Consider the following 22,166-nt stretch of genomic DNA (forward strand, 5'->3'; position numbering starts at 1 on the left):
ATTACTACCATATATATCAAATAGATTTCTCCAAAATCTTCACAATCATCATTATTTAATATCCAAGAAAGATATAATGGCCAGTTTTATTTCTCTGTTGATGGAAAGGGACACAAGAGGGACCATGATTTGTGGATGTATACTCTGAAAGATTAAGGTTAGGACTAGTCCTAGACCACACTGTCTCTCTACTCAAAATCAGCATGCTTTAAGGTTGTTAATAAATTCAGAAAAATAAACTTATAATGAGCTGTGTTAAAAATACCCCACGACATACTTATTACAATGGTGCTTTATATGTTTTTTGTAGCCTTCATCTTGAAGTAGCTGCTCAGGATTATATTTTCGAAGCCATTCTGCTTTCTGGATGTCAAATGAGCTTGTCTGGGTCTTTACTTTCTTTCCTTTTCGGCCCCTGGGTACGGGGGCTGATAGGCCTGTTGAAATGAGAAGGACATGTGAAATCAGGGATAATTTGTATACAAATCTGCAATTTGAAAGATTTTTTCCAATGTAATGAACTTCTGGAGACTTTCAGAGGTCCTTACTGGCTATACAAAGATCTTTAAAATATCAATGGTAACAATACTGATTCAATCACAAGATGATGGGTCAACATTACACACATACTAAGACAACTTCCCCCAATAATTATTCTATCTCAAATGAGTCTCATTTTCTTTTTGTTCCATAACACATTTTGTTTTTCAAATGTAAAAACTAAAAGATCAAACCTTTCCCTTTGCTTTACTTTTGCTCCCCTAGTTATAAAATAGTAAGTTTTAGCCTGGATTTTCAAAACTGATTTTACTAATAACATGGATTAGGTGTATTCATGCTGGGTTCCTGTTCAAGAGAGCTAAATTCATTTTATTTAAATATTTTGTTGTGAAATATTTCAAAAATACAATAAAGGGTTCCCATTCTTAATGTCAACATATCTTCTCTTTGGTCGTTTTTACTGAAGGAAATAATATATGGCTGAAGTCCACTTCACTCCTTCCTGTCCAGAGAGAATCACTATCCTGAATTTGCTTTTGTATTACATGCATATTTATACTCATATGTTGGAGAAATATTTAGTATTTAAGTATTCAGACATTATATTATACATGTAATTTGGCAACATATTGACTACTCTTGATATTTTTTTGAGATTTATATTTGGTAAGACTCTAATTCATCCATTTTAATTGCTGTGCAAAAATTTATTGTAAGATTATACACTTCGTATTAATCTTCAATGATGCTTGAGTTGTTTCACTTATAATTTTTCACAATTACTACTCGAGCAGTTTGGATTCCTCCTTTCAATTCTTTAAAAACATTTTTTATGTCTTTATTGTTTAAAGTATTACATATGTCCCCTCTCAATTCAATTCTTACCTCATTGATCTTTTCCTTGCTGTATTCTACCAGCTAGAAGTTCCATCACAATTGTGAATGCAAGCACTATGCAGATTTGTCCATTTCTCCTTAAAATTTTGGCGGGTGTTGTCTTTATATTTTGAGACTATTTTGTTCAGTGCATACAAGTTCATACTTCTTTTATGGATTTGTCTTTTCTATTATGTAATGTCCTTTTTTTAAATACCAATCAATGCCTTCCACCTCAAATTGTATTTTGCTCTCTGTTAACATTGCTTTGCATTCCAGTCCTCTTCACCTTTGCTGGTTTGGAAACTAAACAGTGCATATTTAAAGACACTACTTAAATTTTCCTAATAAAACCAGTAGATGTTCCATATTTTTGAACTTTTCCCTAACAAAATTATCTCACATTCATCATTTAATTCTATTTACTGTTTCATTTATGATACTTATAATTTAAAAGAGATCTGCTTGTGCTTTGAATGTTTCTATCACACCTTACTCATCTTTCTAAATCAAAATATATTTGAAATATCTTTGAAGATATTAATGATGGTTTTTTTAAAGTTGTGCTCTCCTTTTATAGTCCTTGACTTCAAGTTCAATATATGAGTTTCTTTTTACACTCTGTCTCTCATATTGGAGACTTTCCTAATCCTGGTTGTTTGCCCATATTTAAGAATGACAGACCAAAAAGTTAATTGGTACCTGAATGGGCAGAGCTTACTGCTTTGGATTCACTGAAGGGTAATCTTGCTGGTTTTTATCTTTAGGTTTTGGCCTGGTCAGATTCATATAAAAAAAAAAAAATTCTTAGTTTTCTTCCTTGAGTATGGTATTGTCCAATACACAGAGATTTTCATTTAATTCCACTTAGTATTTCCATACCTCAACTATCAACGCAACCGAGACAAACTCTATTTTATCCTTCCCAGAAAATAAACTTTCAATCCGTCTTCATCCTGGCTATCTGAACCTGAAGAGGGCATTTAGGGATCTGAACCCCTTTTAAATAACTGTAACCAAAGCCCTTGTCTTTAGCACCCACTTTCAGAGGTTCCTGATGTCACAAACTCCTGAACCTTTTGGATTATCTGTGCAACACATATTGCTGACCTAAGATTCAGTCTCTCTGGTTGATTAAGTTAGTTATCACTAATCTATTTGCTTCTAGGTTCCAAAATTTTGTTGCTATTTCTGCTCCCATTCTCTCCACTTTTAAGTGTTTATGCCTTTTTATTATTAATTATGGAATTAAATATATACACAAATAATTGAAATAATATGATGGATCATATGTCCCATCATCCAACTTCAAAAATTATCAACTCATGGCTCATATTGTTTCAACCACACCCTGTTCACTCCATAACTTCCCAAATTATCTTAAAGTAAATCTAATACATTTTATTAACAAAACTAGAGGCCTGGAGCATGAAATTCATGGAGGGGGGGTTGTCCCTCAGCCTGGCCTCTCTAATCCGGACCCCTCGGGGGATGTCTGACTGCCAGTTTAGGCCCGATCCCGCTAAACAGGCAGTTGGACATCCCTCTCCCAATCTGGGACCACTGGCTCCTAACTGCTCGCCTTGCCTGCCTGCCTGATCACCCCTAACCACCTCTGCCTGCTGGCCTGATGCCCCTAACTGCTCTCCTGCTGACCTGATCACCCCTAACTGTCTCTGCCTGCTGGCCTGATGCTCCTAACTGCTCCCCTGCCAGCCTGAATGCCCCCCTAACGGCCCTCCCCTGCCGGCCTAATCACCCCCTAACTGCCCTCCCCTGCTGGCCTGATCTCCCCCTAACTGCCCTCCCCTGTTGGCCTGATCGCCCCCTAACTGCCCTCCCCTGCTGGCCTGATCGCCCCCTAACTGCCCTCCCCTGCCGGCCTGATAGCCCTAATTGCCCTCCTCTGCCGGTCTGATCACCCCTAATTGCCCTCCCCTGCCGGCCTGATCGCCTCTCACCACCTCTGCCTTGGCCTCTGGACAAAGCCATCTTCTGCCACCGTGGCTTTGTCCAGAAGGACGTCCAGAAGATGTCCAGTCTAATTAGCATATTACCCTTTTATTAGTAGATAGCTGTTTCCTTTCGTCATATATATAAAAGAGAAGGCTTTCTATAGAAAAAACAACTACAACTATTATCAGCCCTAAGAAATGCAATAATATTTCCTTAACATTTAGTATTCAAATTTAGAATTATCTAACAAAAATGATTTAAAAATTTCTGCTGGGGTATTTGTTTTAATCAGGACTCAAATATGAACCACACAGTACAACTGGCTGAGGACTCTTAAATTTCTTTTAGGTCACAGCAGGGCTTTTCTATGCATACTACATATGCTCCTGAACTTACTATGGGGTTATGTCCTTCATCCTTTTTAAGTTGAAAATATCAAGTAAAAAATGCATGTAATATCCCAGCTGGTATGGTTCAGTGGTTGAGCATCGACCTATGAACCTGGAGGTCAAGGTTCGATTCCTGATCAGGGCACATGCCCGGATTGCGGGCTCGATCCCCAGTGCGGGGCATGCCAGAGGCAGCCGATAGATGATTCTCTCTCATCACTGAAGTTTCTATCTGTCTCTCCCTCTTCCTCTCTGAAATCAATAAAAATATATTTCAAAACAAAACAAGAATGCATGTAATACACCTAACCCACTGAACATCATAGCTCAGCCTGGCCTACCTTAGGTCAGAACACTTACATTAGCTTCCAGTTGGGCAAAATCATCTTAACACAATGAATACACTACAGAGTATCGGTTATTAACCCTCACGATCATGTAGCTGGCTGGGAGCTGTGGGTGCTGCCACTGTCCAGCATTACGAAACAGTATTGTGATGCATATCGTTGGCCTGGATAAAGATCTAAGTTCAAAATTCCAAGTATGGTTTCTACTGAATGCACCATTTTTGCACCATTGTCAAGTCTAGCTTAATGCCTTAAATTTTTCTCTTTATTGACATATAAGTGGGGTTTCAAAGAAGAGTGAAATTATATTTGTGAGACTCTTTTGTCATTACTGGAAGTTAGTTCTTCATATTAATAATTTCATTGACTCTTATTAAGATAGGCCTCCAAAGACCAGCCTATTCTAAAATAGTTGCTTTCCATTGTTCTCCAACTTGGCACTTAGTTTATTTACTTCACAGTATTTGTCACAATCTGTAATTATTTAGTTACTTGACCTACTTTCTTATTCTATCTATCTGGCCAAAATGTATGGTTCATGAGCTCAGGGATCTTGTCTATCTCGTTTCTTATCTTACCAGTATTGAGGGCAAGAAGTAAGTACTGGACATTTTAACAGGTATTTATTGATTAAATAAAACAAAATTTAACTCAAACTTAAGGGCACAGTAATCTTGAAAGAAAATTCAATTATTTTACGGTATAAAATAATTATTTTATACAGAAATAAATGTTCTGTTAGCAATGCTCTGGAGAAAAAGATACTTGTGTGTACCTCAGATTGGACTTAAATCAGTAAAGCCGCATTTGACAGCAAATGAAAGTATTTATGAAAATTTAAAATGTGTATCTATGTTTCCCAAACTTTAATTACATACAAACTGCTGAGGAACTTATTAAAATGCAGATTATGATTCAATAAGACTGAATGAAGCCTGCGATTCTGCATTTCTAAGCAGCTCACAGGAGATATTGATGCTGTTAACCATACACCACATTTTAGGTACTAAAGTTATTTATATATACCAGAACAATCCTATTTCTCAACATTTACTTTAGTGAAAGATTTATTCATGTGCAAAAGGTGGAATGTGCAAAAGGAGGAATGTACAAGGACCTACACTAAAACTTGTTTTGCAATTGTCTAAAATTGAAAATGTTGTAAATGTTCAACATTAAAAGGGATACAAAATAAATTATGGAATCCCCACACTTTAGACTACAAAGGAGGAGGTTTAAAAATAAGATAGTTCTGCCCAGGTCAGTGTTCTAAGTGGTAAGAGCATTGAAGAGTCTTAGGTTTGATTCCCAGTCCTAGTCAGGGCCTGTGCACGAGGCAACCAATTGATGTCTTTTGATCTCCCTAACTCCCCTCCACTCTCTCTAAAAATCAATTGAAAAGTATCTTCAGGTGAGGTTAAAAAAAAAAAAAATTTGTTCCACATGAATACAAATGGGGAAGACTCATAGACATACTAAGGGGTCAACTGTTTGCAAACCTATATACAGGTTTGACAATATGTAAAACCCAAAAAAAGTGTAACATTGGTATTTTCTAAGTTGAAACTTGAATTGAGGGTGAAGGTTAAAGGTTCTTTAACATTGTAATGCCACAATATTTTATAGGGTACTATGTTAAGTAAGTACTAATTACATAAGTAAAAATAAATTTAAAAAGAAAATGAAAGAATGTTCTTGCCTAGATGATTCTGAAGCTCTCGAGTTTGTCCGTCTTCGGTTGGAGTAATGAGGTCCCATATGAAGCTTTTAATTTTCTCATCTCCTCGGTAGTGAACAAGGCAATATGCTAAGAGGGCTCGGCAAATTATTTCTACATCATGCTCGTTTAGCTGTCTTTTAAAACGACCATGAGATAGAATCTCTCTCCATCGGCCCCATCTGGAAAAAAAATGTATATTTATATTATTCCTCAGTCAAATTTTAAAGAAAAACATAGCTCATGGATAAACGGCATGAAAACTGCAAAAAACACATTTTGTCACTGATAGGATTTACCTAAGTGTTTCCATCATGAGTAAAAGGCAGAGCCATGGTATAGTAATTTCTAGTATATTTTATTCCTTAATGGATAACATTATTCATTTTGTATTACTAAATATGCAAATCTGAGAACAAGGGATTTGACTTTAGTGATACATTTATAATTTAAAACATAAGAAGGTCCCATCACTCTGTTATTAAATATATGTTAGACATATAAATTCAGGGTACTTTTAAAATATGTTCTATTGATTTAGTAAGGTAAAAAATATATTAGAATATAGTGTTGGTTTTCTATAATTTTACAGAGCAGACTACTAAGAGTAAATATTAAAAACAACATTTACCCATAAACCAGCAGATTTTTCTCTACTCTAAAGCATTCAGTTCTTCCATATCCATTGGAACGGTCACAGGGCCTCCGGAGTTTGGGCTTTTCTTCTCCTTCACTTTCGGCTTCAGATAATTCTGCCAATTCATCTTTTGTGGCACTAAAGGGTCTTGTTTGCTTCCTAATTCTTGGAGTGTCAATAACCAAGCTGTTCTGTAAGATTTAACAGCTGTTACTTGAAGGTCCTTTTTGTATTTGGCTTACAATACAGTCTTACATTATCACCTTTCAAATTGTATAAAAAATAAAGTAATTATAGAAAGTGAGAAAAAGAAATTACTAACAATTTCACCAACATACCAAATCAACTTAAAAACTTTTATACTCCTTTAAAATCGTTATTACCATATATTTATAATTTTATGATAGGACAGTAATATAATTAAAAAGAATTTGGTATTTGGCTTTGTAAATAATATGAAGGTTATTGTATTTGCATCTACAATAACCATCCTACCTAATAAAAGAGTAATATGCAAATTAACCATCATTCTGCTACACCCACAAGCCACGCCCGCCAGCCAATCAGTGTGAGTATGCAAATTAACCCCAACCAAGATGGCTGCTGCCACAGAGAGCAGGAGGGAGGCTTGGGTTTCCCCAGCAATAGAAGAAGCCAAGCTTTCCACACACCCTGGCGGGCCCAGGCCTCCACTCAAGAATACAAAGTTTCAATTATAGAAGATAAATCCCAAGAAAAATGGTGGCAGCCACGGAGCTGGAGAGAGCAGGCTAGCGTTGCCCCTGGCAACCAAGGAAGCCAAGCTTTCAACCTGCCCTGGCCAGCCCAGGCCTCCGCTTAAGGCTACAAAGTTTCAATTATAGAAGGTAAACAAATCCAAACAGAAATGGTGGCAGCCACGGAGTGAGCAGAAGGCTTGGCTTTGCTCTAGGCTACAAAGTTTCAATTGTAGAAGATAAATATATCCCAGATACCAGGGCCTCCCCTTGAGTCGCCGGGGGGCATGGCCAGCCTGCAAACCACCACAGGCCCCTCGCCCAGGCTGCCCCACACCCCAAGGGAACCCCCACCCTGATCAGGGACACCCTTCAGGGCAAACCAGCTGGTCCCCACCCATGCACCAGGCCTCTATCGAATCTAATAAAAGAGTAATATGCAGATTGACCATCACTCCAACACACAAGATCAAGCTAGCTGCCCCCATGTGGTCAAAGATCCTGCCCCCATGTGGACACAAGATGGCCACCACAAGATGGCCAGCAGGGGAGGGCATTTGGGAGGGACCAGGCCTGCAAGGGAGGGCAGTTGGGGGCAATCAAGCCTGCAGGGGAAGGCAGTTAGGGGTGACCAGGTCGGCAGAGGAGGGAAATTGGGGGCAAACAGGCTGGCAGGGGAGCGGTTAGACATCAATCAGACTGGCAGGGCAGTGGTTAGGGGGTGATCAGGCTGGCAGGTAGAAGCAGGGGCAATCAGGAAGGCAGGCAGGTGAGCAGTTGGGTCCCAGATTGGAGAGGGTGCAGGCTGGGCTGAGGGACACCCCCCCCCCCCGTGCACAAATTTCATGCACCGGGCCTCTAGTAAAAAATAATTTTAAGCTAAATTTCTGAATCATGATTTTCTTCACCTAATTCACAATTCAATGTAGATTGTTTTAAAATTTTAACATAAATAATGCTAAAATAAATCTTTGTGACCTATGTTTATACTAAAAATAAGGGAAATAATTAAGAATAGAAATATTGATCAAAGGATGTAAATATTTATAGACCTAGACACAGGTTTCAGTGCTTTCCAAAAGTTACTCTAACACACAAAAAGCAAGGGAAGAAGTGTGTAAATTCACTATGTTCAGTTTAGTTTAATTAATTCAAAAACAATCTAAGTTTACATGCTTTTTACTTTTACTGAGAAATTTCTCTAAGTTAAGCACTATGTTATGGGCTGTGGACATAGATATATACATGTAGTCTTTTGCTCATTAAAAATCTGTAGTCTTGAGGGTCAGACTAATGTGGAAACAAACAAGTGCTACTCAGCATGGACTATCTTATGACACAAGAAGGGTACAACTGAATGGATCATGACTGGGATCTGACACCAAGTCAACAAAGATACACAAAAAGAACATATGATTTAAAGACATGAAATTTTTTAAAAACACATTATAATTTTAAAATATATAAATAACACCCTAAGTTAAACTTTTCTTGCGTTACAACCTATTATGAATATCAAAAGTATGAAATTGAAGCAGTGTCTGACTCAAAATGTCATCCTTTTACTACCCTACATCAATTTATTGATGCAGATAAATTTATTTTGGTAAGTACATAGTTAATACCTTAAAATATAACAATATTACCAGATCATCCCAAGAGACAATATTGTTAAAAAGAAAGAAATACTTACTCGACCACTGATTGTATCTATATCTATTTCTGCCTTTTTAGCCCATTTTTGCCAGAAGTTGGGATCATCTAAGGAAATATCTGTCCGATTTCCAGATGCCACAAAACTCGCCTAAAATACAGAATGGCAGTTTTTCAACATGTTTTGAAGCTAGAGGAAAAATCTATCAAAGCACATTTAAAATATTACCTCCTCACATTTACAATGTTTCAAATGCAATGGTCTGAAACATAGCACGCTATCTGCTTAAGGCAACAAAGGTAATTTCCTTGACTCATACATGTTATTTAAATTAACCAGATTTCAAGCCATTTCCAGCACGAGGGAAAAATACCTGTACACAGTGTTTTGGCAACTTGGATAGCAACAAGGAATACAAAGTAAACAAGATTTCTTAGGGAAAAGGCTACAGCCAAGGTATATCTACCCAATCATGACTAGTTTTAGCTTTTAGCTACATACTTCGGCAGTAATCTCGTTTCCCCAATAATACTTGACTCTGATTTATTTCCTGCTAACTCCCAAATCTACATCTGTAACCTAGGCAACTCTCCTGGACATCTCCACTTAGATGCCCTGAAAATGCTACAAATACCACAGCTCCAATTATGTATTTTCTCCAAATGAATTTTCCTCCATGCCATTCTCTACTTATTACATGACACAAGGACCCTCCTAGCTACTTCAGCCAGAATTTAATTTTGTCTATTCCTTCCCTATGGTTTGTTTTTTTCTAATCCTCACCCGAGGATAATTTTTCCATTGACTTTTATAGAGAGAGTGGAAGGGAGAGGGAGAGAAAGAAACTCTGATGTGAGAGCGACACATCGATTAGTTGCCTCCCACATGCCTCTGACCAGGGCCAGGAGCCTGCAACCGAGGTACTGAATCAGACCCGGGACCCTTCAGTCCGCAGGCCAATACTCAATCCACTGAGTTATACCAGCTAGGGTTCCTTCCCTATGTTTTTATCTGGTCATCAACTCTTGTTGATTCAGGTGGTTCCCCACTACCCTAATTCACCCATCGTCATTTCCTACATAAGCCTCTTATCTGATCTCCCTGCCTGTAGTCTTTCTCTTTTCACACTTGTTCGCTACTCTATTAGGGTTGCTAAATTAGATTGCATTATGTCCAGTTTTCTTTTTTTTTTTAATGAACCATAAATTTACTTTTTTCCCAAAGGTAGAAAGCCTTGATGTTCTTGATGTTCCATTGAAAAACTCAACGAACACAGGATGACAGCTGTTTCATCAATGGATAATAAAAAACAAAGAAACAAAACAAAAAATAATGACACACAAGTACAGGGAATGGTGGGATAGTCATTTAGATTAAATTGCATCCATTATTTAAATAGTTGCCTGGTGGTTATTAAAAGGTCTAAGATAGGTCCTCACAGAAAAACAAACAAAAATAAAAAATGTAAGGTTCTAACAAATCAGTTTAACACTAGGGACATGTAGGAATTCCAATGTTACAATGACTGATGGAAGTGGCTGTTTTGTTCCATGAAGGGATGTGTAGAACCATCTACAGCAATTTTTCAAGAATCCAGAAGTATAGACTTTTATGTGAATATTTTAGTTTTAAGTACGGTATTGGTTTAAAAACTGTACCCCACCCCCCACCCCAACTTTAGAAGCCAAACAGATCATCAGTTTACCTCTGCTTTACAGCGTTCTTCTAACACCAGTGGTGTTCAAAAAGTGACCAAATTGAGATTAAAATATTTCGTAGTTACTCTTTTCTTCCCCTAATACCCCTAGGAATGAAATCGCTACACTTTCAAGCAGCCTTTCATAACTCAAATTCGATTCATGGGTACAATTGATTACTAATCAGATCTATCTTTTAACCCATTTCTACTAGTCAAAGCACCAAAAAAAAATGGTAATTATTTCCTATATTCTACCTTACATGCTATTACATTCCATTTCAAATATTGTATTTATTTTCAGTCTAAACAAGACTAATATTGACTAGTGGCACATTTATGAAGACAAAAATTTGAGTTTTAGGGAACAGTCCTAGAGGAAAATATGAAGTTCTTGAACTTATTAATCTGTATACAACACTGGTTTTCCTCATAAGTAACTATCACTGAGAGAGAGAAAATTAATGCATTCCTTCAAAGTAAAGGGGAAGACTGAAAATAATTTTTTTCTCTCCCTTTAAATAAAAAAGAAATTAGTATAGAATTAAAAGTCAAATTTGTAATGTATAACATAAATTGCCAATAAGGCCATGACCTAGCAATCAAAACTTAAATATCAGATTTTAAGACCAAGAAATATGCTAAATCACATATATTTTGGTCAAGAATCTAATATTGGGATAATACCCAAATGAAAAGATACACATATGCTCAATTTATCACATTTTGTATTTCAGAGAAGAGGCATTAAGGATTCATGCCATAAGTTTATTTACAAACACATCTAGTATGTTGAGTTCAACATTTTGATCCATTTTTCAAGGAGACTGCATCTCTTAAAATGCTCCTCTTCATATCTGTATCATGGATTAAACATCCTTATTTTTTTAAGCAGTTGGTGTCTTACTATAAAAAAAGGTGCAGCAAATCCTGATCCAAAGTACAAAGTCATCATAGCTAGTAATCGCCACTTGTTTTCTACAGAAAATGGCAAATTCTTCCCTGGGCCCTTCTCATAGTGGCTCCTACGGACCACAGAGGTTGTGAACCTCCGAATGCTTTGGCCCAACGTTTTCCGGTTGGAAGCCCAGCGAAGGTGCGGAAACCGAAGCAGGAGAAATGGTGGTACCACACCAGCCGTTTTTTCACGACCTTGTTCCCTTCCTTCCTATGTCCAGTTTCTGCTTGAAGGGATTTAAAAGCTTTTTTGTTGTTAAACCCCACCAGAAGATATTTTTCCATTTTAGAGAGAGTGGGAGAGGGAGACAGAAACTTCATCTGAGAGAGACACATTGATTGGTTGTCTCTGCACGTCTCAGGGATTGAGCCTGCAACCAAGGTATGTGCCCTAGACCAGAATTGAACCCAGAAACCTTCAGTCTGCAGGCCAACGCTCTAGCCACTGAGCCAAACCAGCCAGGACTTAAAAGCTTTTGAACAGCCTCATGATCAAGTGCAAATTCCTCAAATGGAATTTTTCTGAATCCCTCACAAGTTGAGTCCAACCTCTCTAACCCTCTCATTTTGACTTCAATTCATCATGTGCATCCATGCATGCTATACCATATTCCTTCAAGTCTTCCTTCTAGTTTTAGCAACATATGATTCATTTAGGTGACCTTCTCTCTTTTTGAAACACAATGAAACCTAAACTTCTTTTAAGAATTAGCTCCAGGCACGGGGTTGTGTCCCTGTGGAGCCAGCTGCGTCAGCCATCAAAATAGGGCAGATTGAGTGGGCCATGGGGGCCAATGAGCAGGCGCTGGCATCTGGCCTGATCCTCATCACGGGCGGCATCGTGGCCACTGCTGGCCAGTTCACACAGTGGTACTTTGGCGCCTACTCCATTGTAGCAGGAGTGTTCGTCTGGAGTATCCCCGGGGGAAGAAGAGAAAGAGCTCCATCATGGAGAGATGCGGACAGAGTATATGACGGAAGTAGTGAAGTTGTTCGGGCCCCTCTCCAGGAATTACTACGTCCGGGCCTTCCTGCACCTTGGGCTGTCGGTACCAGCTGGCTTCCTGCTTGCCACCGTCCTGGGGACAGCCTGCTTGGCCATAGCGAGTGGCATCTACCTGCTGGCGGCCACCCATGGTGAGCAGTGGACTCCCATCGAGTCCAAGCCCAAGGAGCGGCCGCAGGTGGGGGATACCATCAAGCAGCCACCCAGCAACCCCCTACCCCGGCCCCCAGCTGAGGCCTGCAAGAAGCCCAGAGAGGAGGAAGACGAGGCGGCAGCAGCAGGAGTCTCCAGTGGCCCTAGGAAAACCCTGTCCCAATGACCGATGAAGTTGTATGACTAGTACCTTGAACTACTCCCTGAGTGGCTGCTGTCTAGTGTCGCTTTTCGGTGGGGGGACCCACCCAGACCCCAAAGGTACCCCGTTGCTTGCACTGGGAACCACAGGCCCTCTCTTGGTGTCATTCCCAGAAGCCTATCTTTTCTCAATGGTACTTGAAATTATAAGCATCTTTTATTCCATGAAATATAGTTTCTGGAATTAAAAAAAAAATTAGCTCCAATGTTATTTTCTCTGCAAAGGCTTTCCTGATTCCCTGTTCTCTCTTTTTCCATAGAATTAATCATTTCCTCCTTTATTATTATTATTATTTTTTCAGCAACTGGAATCCTTTCCTTTTTGGTATTTCTGGCAAATGAGTCAAGTCCACGACACAGGATTTCATTAGTTTGCTTAATGAATGCAAGAGAAAATTTTTCATTTAAAGAATAATACCATTACTTGTTGTAACACCTGAACTACCTGACAAAACCAATGATCCACAAAGATAAAGAAGATTTCATGGTTGAAAGCAGAGAGGGGGATAGAAAAGAAAGAAAATGTGGGTGGAAAGGAAGTGGAAAGGAAAAACCTGTATGAATCAGTGCAGGTGGGAGATAATACCGCAATAAAACCTCTTCAGATGAATACAAGTAATAAATTTACCATGTTTTTGTTAACAGGAAAAAAAAAAGGAATACAAAGGCAGTTAGTAAAGTTTTAAATTATTTTCCCCAAAATAGGGTAGATTGATAATTATTAGCAATTCCTTTCAAGACACAAATTTTATTTTACCCTCCCCAAATTGTACTTAAATATTTAAAACAAAATTAGAAGTCCTTTCTCTCTTTTAAATATTTTAAATTATAGAAGCCCTGCCTTATCCACGGAGACATGTTCTAAGATGCCCAGTGAATGCCTGAAACTGTGGATGCTACTGAAATCTAAACATACTATGTCTTCTTCTATACGTACCCATGATAAAGTTTCACTTATAAATCAGACACATTAAGAGATTAACAAAACAATAACTAATAAATTATAACAATATACTGTAATAAAAGTTATATGATTTCTTTCTCTCTCAAAGTATATTCTGAATTGTTTATTTCTGGACTTTAATATTTTTAGACCACAGTTGACTGATACTGGAGAGTGAAGGCATGGATAAGTGGGAACTACTGTATCACCAGTTAAAGTAAGATGACTTAACGTCCTATATACTATTATGTATATTTTTCTCTCACTTTGGCATATGTTCTTTTACTTCTAAAATTTCAAATGTTCTACTCTGATTAGTATTAAATATATTTTTAGTTATTACACTTATTCCATCTCACTAGGATCAAATATGTATGAAATGTGCTATAAAAAAATCAGAAAAAGCCGATTTTGCTCAGTGGATAGAGTGGCGGCCTATGGACTGAAGGGTCACGGGTTCAATTCTGGTCAAGGGCACATGCCTGGGGTTGTGGGCTCGATCCCCAGTAGGGGGCGTGCAGGAGGCAGCCAATCAATGATTCTCTCTCATCATTGATGTTTTTCTCTCTCTCTCTTTCTCTCTCTCTCCCCCCCTTCCTCTCAGAAATCAATAAAATATATATATATATATATATTTAGAAAAAAAGAAAGAAAAAGAAAAAAATGTGTTACCTACTTCTTTTGAGCTAATTCAGTTTAGTTAAACATTAGGTAGATGCTCTGCATATAATCAGTAGAGTAAGAGACACTTCAATTTTTTTTTAGTAGTGAATGTTACTGGCATATACATAAAAGCACTCCCTGTTGTTACCTTAGCAAATGTTGACCCACGTCCTTCTGACTCAATTGTAATAGTTTTTGTACGTCGCAGTAAAATCTGATCAATGTCCTCTTCACAGAATTTAGAACCTTCATCTTCTTCTTCCATAATTGCACCATAAGCACCTCTTCGAAGCAGATCTTCTATTTCCTTTTTGGAAAGCTGTTGAATCTAAAGAGAAAATAACTTTGGTAAAAAAAATTTTTAAAGTTCCTAAAGTGAGAAAGTATCCCTAAGGAATGTCAAACACAGAGGGAATATTTAAATACGTACATAAAAGATAATTCTCTGAAAGAATACATTAAACTTGTTGACTCTTCTTTACTATCTTTAAAATGTGACTTGCCATTTGCCTAAAATATCTGAAGTTAAAACAAAGCATGTGAGGGCAAGTAAGCTATTAAGGTATTTTTTTTAGTTCTAGTATTCTATAGTTGTTACAAGCACAAGATATAACAAAACAATCTTGATGGAGGTAATGACAAAAAACATTATGTACTACAAGACAAAGTCAATGCCAATCGTTTAACACTAAAGACAATTCTGAAAAACTGTGCACAGAAAAATGCAGAAAAACTCACAAATACTATTTTGCTATGCCATGATACAATCGTTCTAAAGTCAGAACAACATTTCCACCTTGAAAACAAATTATTAGAATTCACAAGCCCTGGAGCCATACAAAGAGAACAAGATAAAAAATATTAACTAAATGTTACACTCTTCTGAAATGCCTCCATACATAAAATCAGCTATCTAGTGTTCAGTATGGATCAAAATTAAATAATACCCTACTTGAGGTTAAAAGTAAATGCAAATAAAAACTCCAAGTGAGAAAGAAAATATACATACACCACCAACATTACTTTCTCTTCCACTCATGCTCTGTAACACAGCCTTGTCTAGACCCAGTTTCAAACTGGCTCGGTCAAACATCTCCCTCTCGTATGAGTTACGAGTTACTAATCGGTAGACTTTAACTGCTTTATTCTGACCAATTCTGTGACAACGAGCTTGGGCCTATAAAATATGAAAAGTCATAGATTAAATTTATTTTACAAAATGGCACAAAAGACAGCACATAAAAGACATTTAAAAAAGAGTAAAATATCTTGATGGAATATAAAAGTATGTAAGAATTTTTAGACCCTTTTGCTATTGAATTAGCTATAACCATTTTCTAATAATGAAGGTAGAGCTTACTAAAATACAAAATCAGCTACAAGTTAAAATTTAATCTTACATTTCAGAGAATATAAATCATTAAAGAATTAGTTTTTTAAAGAGGCTGTCATCAATATAATTTTAGACAGTAACGTCAACTCTATGAATTTTTTTTTTTTTTTTTGGCTGTTGGCAACTCAACCTTTAAATCGATCAACAATCCTTTCAGCATATTTTAGTTAAACTGGATAACTGAGGGGGTACAAGAAACTAAGGTGAGTAACTATGGAAAACTAAATTTTATTTAAACAAAGAGAACTAATTATCTCATGTGTAGACATACTGAAAGTTTTACCTTGAGTTCTTGCTGTACTTAAAATTTACAGGATAAATTTTGACTTTAAGTTTCTATAGTACCAATGGTCTTTCTCCCAAATTATTATTCAACTTTGTATTATCTTCAAAAAATTAAAAAATAAATTGTGGCTTTACAATTTTTAGGTGGCATTGATGCTAAGCCCTTTGTAGACATCTTTTGTTTAGTCTATCCATATATATTTTGTGCCCACAGGAAGTGCAAACTACAAATGAACAACTTTGCTCCAGGTCCAGCAAAAAGCATAAAAGGTCAAATTTTTTATAAGTCTATAATAGATCCACATTAGAAGTAAGTAAATAGGAAAAACCAAATGAGAGGGAAAACTTAGGAATCTGAAAGTTTTTCCGGTTCTCAAATACAATTTGATTATTTTATTTTAGATTAACTTGGAGAACATCACATGAACTGTGGTCAGTTTTAAGTATAAATATGCATTCCCAAGGCAAATTATTATAATTTGGGTTTAACCTAGAGACTGGCCTGCTTCTAAGAATAAGTTTTACATTTTTAAAGTGATGTTAAAAACAAATAAACACAAAATGTGGGACACAGACTTTATGTGGCCTACAATGCCTAAAATATTTACTAATTGGCTTTTTATAGTTTATCCCTGATTTAATCTGTTAATTTTGGATAAATCTTCGATATTTGGAACTAGATTACATAAAGTCACACAAATGAGAGTTTCAACCCGTACTTTTTATTGAGCCAGGTATAAATTTTTGTAACAATTTACTTTTATTTGATGTTTATATTTAAAGTAATAATATTAATTACAACACAATTGACTATCAAGGACAATAAAAGATTAATTTTTCTTATAGTTTATCTTGTCATCTTTCCTAGATAGGTTATCTCTGCAACCTTTGACCCTATCATCACTCTAATTGATATTCCTGTTTCTACAAAATCCAGTCTTAAACTTATACGAATACTCTAATTTTCTATAATATTTCATAAAAACATACTTCATTATTTAATGATTGAGAAGTTGAAATTAGGATAAACAAGTATTTATTTTTAAGAAAATAAAATTGTTGCCGAAACTGGTTTGGCTCAGTGGATAGAGCGTCGGCCTGCGGACTCAAGGGTCCCAGGTTCGATTCCAGTCAAGGGCATGTACCTTGGTTGCGGGCACATCCCCAGTGGGGGGTGTGCAAGAGGCAGCTGATTGATGTTTCTCTCTCATCGATGTTTCTAACTCTCTATCCCTCTCTCTTCCTCTCTGTAAAAAATCAATAAAATATATTAAAAAAATAAAATAAAATAAAATTGTGAAAATTTTGTTATAAATAAGTTATTTTAAAATCTTAGGTGTCTCTCAATTTATATATTTTAAACAATTAAATACTGTATTCAAATAGGGAAAGCGTTTAAGAAGTTAGTAAGGTATTTTATTGTCATTAAATTTAAATTAAATAATCATCTTTTTAATTTAGCATCGATATTACTTAGGAAAATATACATGTTAGTTTGTCTAGATAAAAGTATAAGAATAGCTAGAAAAATTTTAAAATAAATTTAATCCTCTTAGGAGAAGAATTTATTTACCTGAAGGTCATTTTGAGGATTCCAATCAGAGTCAAAAATTATACATGTATCAGCAGCAGTTAAGTTGATGCCCAGCCCACCAGCTCGGGTACACAGCAGGAAAACAAATCGATCTGAGTCAGGCTTACTAAATCGATCTATAGCAGCTTGTCGAAGATTCCCTCTGACTCTGCCATCAATTCGCTCATATAAATATCTATCAAATGAAAGGCAATAAATTTAAGTAGAGGGATATAATGAAAATGAAGACACATGTCAAGTCTGTTTTCCTGCAACTTAACCAAGCAATTACTACCCTAGTTGGAGTTTTATACTTCTCTGTATTGAAACTAAGAATGAAATACAAACTAATATAAATGTAGAAAAAAATCTGCTTTCCTGATTTATAGGTAACATACCATTATAACGAATATTAATTTTAGAAGCTGGAATGGAAAAGTAGTCCATGAAGCCTACTCTGCTGATCTCATTATAATAAATGACTTTTTTGTACACAAAGCAAATACTTTCATATAACTTTATAGAAGAATCCTACAGACATTTCTCTGTGTCAATTGTGTTAGTCTCTAAACTATAAATCTAGCAAGCGCAACCTAGAATGCTGTTTCCTCATAGGCAGTATTTACAAGCTATTGACTTTTAACTTCCTTTATCCTTCATCTATAATAACAAAAGCGTAATATGCTAATTAGACCAGATGTCCTTCTGGACGACCTTCGAGATGAAGCAAGGGCTGCAAGGGAAGCCCGGTCCTGGGTGCCAGAGGGAAGCAGGTGCCGGCAGCCGGAGGAAGGAAGGCCTACTCTTGCACGAATTTCATGCATCAGGCCTCTAGTTTAACATAAAACTAAAAAACCGTAGACATCAATAAAAATTAAATACATAAAAATTTAGAGACAAGAGGAGGAACACATGTCACACTTGCACTTCCCTGGTTTAAGAAACTTCTTTGCAAAAACTATTGACTAGCGTCTCAGCTGCAGGTTGTCTCTATGGTGGTATAATTTCTAATATTACTTTTGACATTAAAGAAATTTGGGGTTTTCCATGAAATTTATGTTACAAATTTCTTTGTCTAAAGAGATCAATAAAATGTATATTCCTCAGACCATGAAAGTACAAGGAATACTGCAATTTAATATTTCTTCTACTTATATGGTATAAAATTGAGAATAATACACATTTTTTAATGAGACTAAAAAAGTGGAACACATTGCCCAGCCAGCGTGGCTCAGTGATTGAGCGTTGACTTATGAACCAGGAGGACACAGTTTGATACCTGGTCAGGGCATATACCCAAGTTGTGGGCTCGAGGGTGCATGCAGGAGGTAGCTGATTCATGATTCTCTCATCATTGATGTTTCTATCTCTCTTTCTCTCTCCCTTCCTCTCTGAAATCAATAAATATATATATATAAAAGTGGAACACTGACACTAAAAATGACATTAGATATAAAAATGAAAGTTAAAAATGAACTAAATAGTCTGATAATATAAGCTAGTATAGACTCTTACCTATTCAAGTCAAAATCCAAAATCTAAAATCTACAGCTCAATCTTCAGATTCCCTTTTATATTAATACTACTATTAATTCCCTTTTATATTAATACACGAATTTCGTGCACGGCAGGGGGTTGTCCCTCAGCCCAGCCTGTACCCTCTCCAATCTGGGACTCCTGGTGGGATCGGGCCTAAACGGGCAGTCGGACATCCCTCTCACAATCCAGGACTGCTGACTCCCAACTGCTTGCCTGCCTGCCTGCCTTCCTGATTGCCCCTAACCGCTTCTGCCTGCCAGCCTGATCAACCCCTAACCACTCTGCTGCCAGCCTGGTTGATGCTTCACTGCTCCCCTGCCAGCCTGTTTGCCCCCAACTTCCCTCCTCTGCCAGCCTGGTCACCCCTAACTGCCCTCTCCTGCAGGGTTGATCACCTCCAACTGCCCTCCCTTGCAGGCCTGGTCCCTCACAACTGCCCTCCCTTGCAGGCCGGGTGCCTCCCAACTGCCCTCTCCTGCTGGCCATCTTGTGGTGGCCATCTTGTGTCCACATGGGGGCAGGATCTTTGATGACATGGGGGCAGCTATATTGTGTGTTACAGTGATGATCAATCTGCATATTACTCTTTTATTAGATAGGATAGAGGCCTGGTGCACGGGTGGGGGCCAGCTGGTTGCCCTGAAGGGTGTCACAGATAAGGGTGGGGGTTCCCTTGGGGTGTGGGGTGGCCTGAGCGAGGGGCCTGTGGTGGTTTGCAGGCCGGCCACGCCCCCTGGCAACCCAAGGGGAGGCCCTGGTATCTGGAATTTATTTTCCTTCTACAATTGAAACTTTGTAGCCTGGAGCGGAGCCAAGCCTGGGGCTCCGGCAGCCATTTCTGTGGCAGTTAATTCACCTTCTACAATTGAAACTTTGTTGCCTTAAGCAGGTGAGCCCGGCCAGGGTGTGCGGAAAGCTTTGCTTCCCCTGTTGCCGCCGGCAACCCTGGCCTGCTCTCTCAAGCTCCATTCTGCCGCCATTTGTTTGAATTTGTTTACTTTCTATAATTGAAACTTTGTAGCTTGAGTGGAGGCTTAGGCCTGTAACGGCTATGGAAAGCTTGGCTTCCTCTGTTACCTAGGAAACCTTGCTCTCTGTGGCTGTAGCCATCTTGGATTGGGGTTAATTTGCATACTTGCCCTGATTGGCTGGTGGGCGTGGCTTGGCTGGTGGGTGTGGCTTATGTAGCAGAGTGATGGTTAATTTGCATATTACCATTTTATTAGAGAGGACTAAAGGCCTGGTGCATGAACATACATGCACTGGAGGGGAGGGGGGCCCTCAGTCCCGTCTGCCCCCTCTCACAGTCCGGGAGCCCTCAGGGGCGGGAGGCGATGCCCCATCACACCTCTGCTGCTGCCATTGCTGGCAGCACAGGCCTTGGCTGGCCCTGGTTACCAGAGCCTTGGGCAGTCCTAGGTGGCTGGGCAGCCGCCATCCAAGGCTTCCCTGCACCTTGGGCCGGCCCTGGGCAGATGAGGGGCTGAGGAGACACCAGAGGCAGGCACGCCCTGGTGGGGCTGAGGGGACTGGGCACTGCCATCTTGTGGCTGTGGGCATTGCCATCTTTGAGGGTGGGGCAATTAGCATATTCCCTCCTTATAGGCTATGGGTGCCACCATCTTTGTGACGGCACAAGGGTCAATTAGCATATTCCCTCTTTATTAGATAGGACTAGAGGCCCGGTGCATGAATTCGTGCACAGGTGAGGTCCGACCGGCCCGTGGGCTGTTAGCCAGCTGACCCGCCCCTGATTGGGGTGGGAGTGGGGCAATCAGGGGCAGGGCCAGCTGGGGGGAGGGGCTGAGGGCGGTTGGTCGGCTGGTGGGAGGTGCCACAGGAGGTTGGCCTCGATCGGGGCGGCTGGCAGGAGGTTCAGATTGGGGCCATCGGGGCCAGCCGGCCGGGGAGAGCAGCCTTGGGATGCTCGGCCAGCCGGGGGGGGGAGGGGTAGAGGTAGCGGGAGGTTGGCTATGGGAGTGCACTGACCACAGGGGCAACTCCAGCATTGAGCATCTGCCCTCTGGTGGTCAGTGCACGTCATAGTGGCCTGCCTGTGGGGATCAGACTGAAACCGGCAGTCTGACATCCCTCTAGGGATGTAGCAGTGCGCAAAGCGGCAGATGGCCAGGAGGAGCCCAAGCTGGGTGGGGCTCCAGCATATCCTGGCCCTGCTGCGTCTGCAGCTGCAGCGGCACTCGACAGCAGTGAGCCTGGCTTCTGGCTGAGTGGCGATCCCGCATGGGAGTGCACTGACCACCAGGGGGCAGCTCCTGCATTGAGCATCTGCCCTCTGGTGGTCAGTGTGTGTCATAGAAACCGGTCAACTGGTCGTTCGGTCAGTTAGGCTCTTATATACACTGAGTGGCCAGATTATTATGATCTCTGAATGCATAATAATCTGGCCACTCAGTGTGTCTGTGTATATATTAGAGGCCCGGTGCATGAATTCGTGCATGGGTGGGGTCCGGCCAGCCTGGCCAGGGGAAGGGGACATGGGCAGTTGGCCAGCCAGCCTGCTGGTCGAACTCCTGGTCGAGGGGACAATTTGCATATTAGCCTTTTATTATATGGGATATACACTGAGTGGCCAGATTATTATACATTCAGAGATCATAATAATCTGGCCACTCAGTGTATATAGATGTTGATACCTGATTAGACCACCAATGCATTGATATTCTATATAATAAAAGGCTAATATGCAAATCAACCAAATGGCAGACCGGCCAGTCGCTATGACGTGCACTGACCTCCAGGGGGCAGACGCTCAATGCAGGAGCTGCCCCCTGGTGGACACTGCGCTCCCACAGGGGGAGCGCCGCTCAGATAGAAGCCAGTCTCACAGCTGGTGAGTGCAGCACTAAGGATGTCTGACTGACGGATTAGGCGGGGAGTGGGCCTAAGCCATCAATTGGACATCCCCCGAGGGCTCCCGGACTGCAAGAGGGTGCAGGCCGGGCT

At 39.3% G+C, this 22,166-nt stretch overlaps 2 protein-coding genes and 1 pseudogene across 11 annotated transcripts in view; 1 reads left to right on the forward strand and 2 right to left on the reverse strand.

The window, feature by feature from the left end:
- Positions 1-22,166, reverse strand: part of CHD9 (chromodomain helicase DNA binding protein 9) — a gene marked incomplete at its 5' end in the record, with an annotated part of 133,666 nt that overhangs the window by 31,273 nt on the left and 80,227 nt on the right. For all 9 annotated transcript variants that reach the window (XM_079759876.1, XM_079759875.1, XM_079759873.1 and 6 more), the window contains 7 exons: positions 278-437; positions 5,769-5,968; positions 6,418-6,614; positions 8,833-8,943; positions 14,561-14,740; positions 15,422-15,589; positions 17,664-17,859. In XM_079759876.1, coding sequence (XP_079616002.1) covers positions 278-437; positions 5,769-5,968; positions 6,418-6,614; positions 8,833-8,943; positions 14,561-14,740; positions 15,422-15,589; positions 17,664-17,859 — 1,212 coding nt within the window. The remainder of the gene's footprint in view (positions 1-277; positions 438-5,768; positions 5,969-6,417; positions 6,615-8,832; positions 8,944-14,560; positions 14,741-15,421; positions 15,590-17,663; positions 17,860-22,166) is intronic.
- On the reverse strand, positions 11,242-12,012 carry COX7C (cytochrome c oxidase subunit 7C; the record flags this gene model as incomplete). Its single annotated transcript, XM_079759717.1, has 2 exons — positions 11,242-11,657; positions 11,929-12,012. The coding sequence occupies 2 exons, from the start codon at positions 12,010-12,012 to the stop codon at positions 11,352-11,354; spliced, it is 390 nt and encodes a 129-aa protein (XP_079615843.1). The 3' UTR covers positions 11,242-11,351.
- On the forward strand, positions 12,030-14,383 carry LOC307092401 (cytochrome b-245 light chain-like; annotated as a pseudogene). Its single transcript has 2 exons — positions 12,030-12,065; positions 12,159-14,383. The product of its transcript is annotated as a cytochrome b-245 light chain-like (transcript).

This window comes from Cnephaeus nilssonii (genome assembly GCF_951640355.1).
Source record: "Cnephaeus nilssonii genome assembly, chromosome: 20".
NCBI lineage: Eukaryota > Metazoa > Chordata > Mammalia > Chiroptera > Vespertilionidae > Cnephaeus > Cnephaeus nilssonii.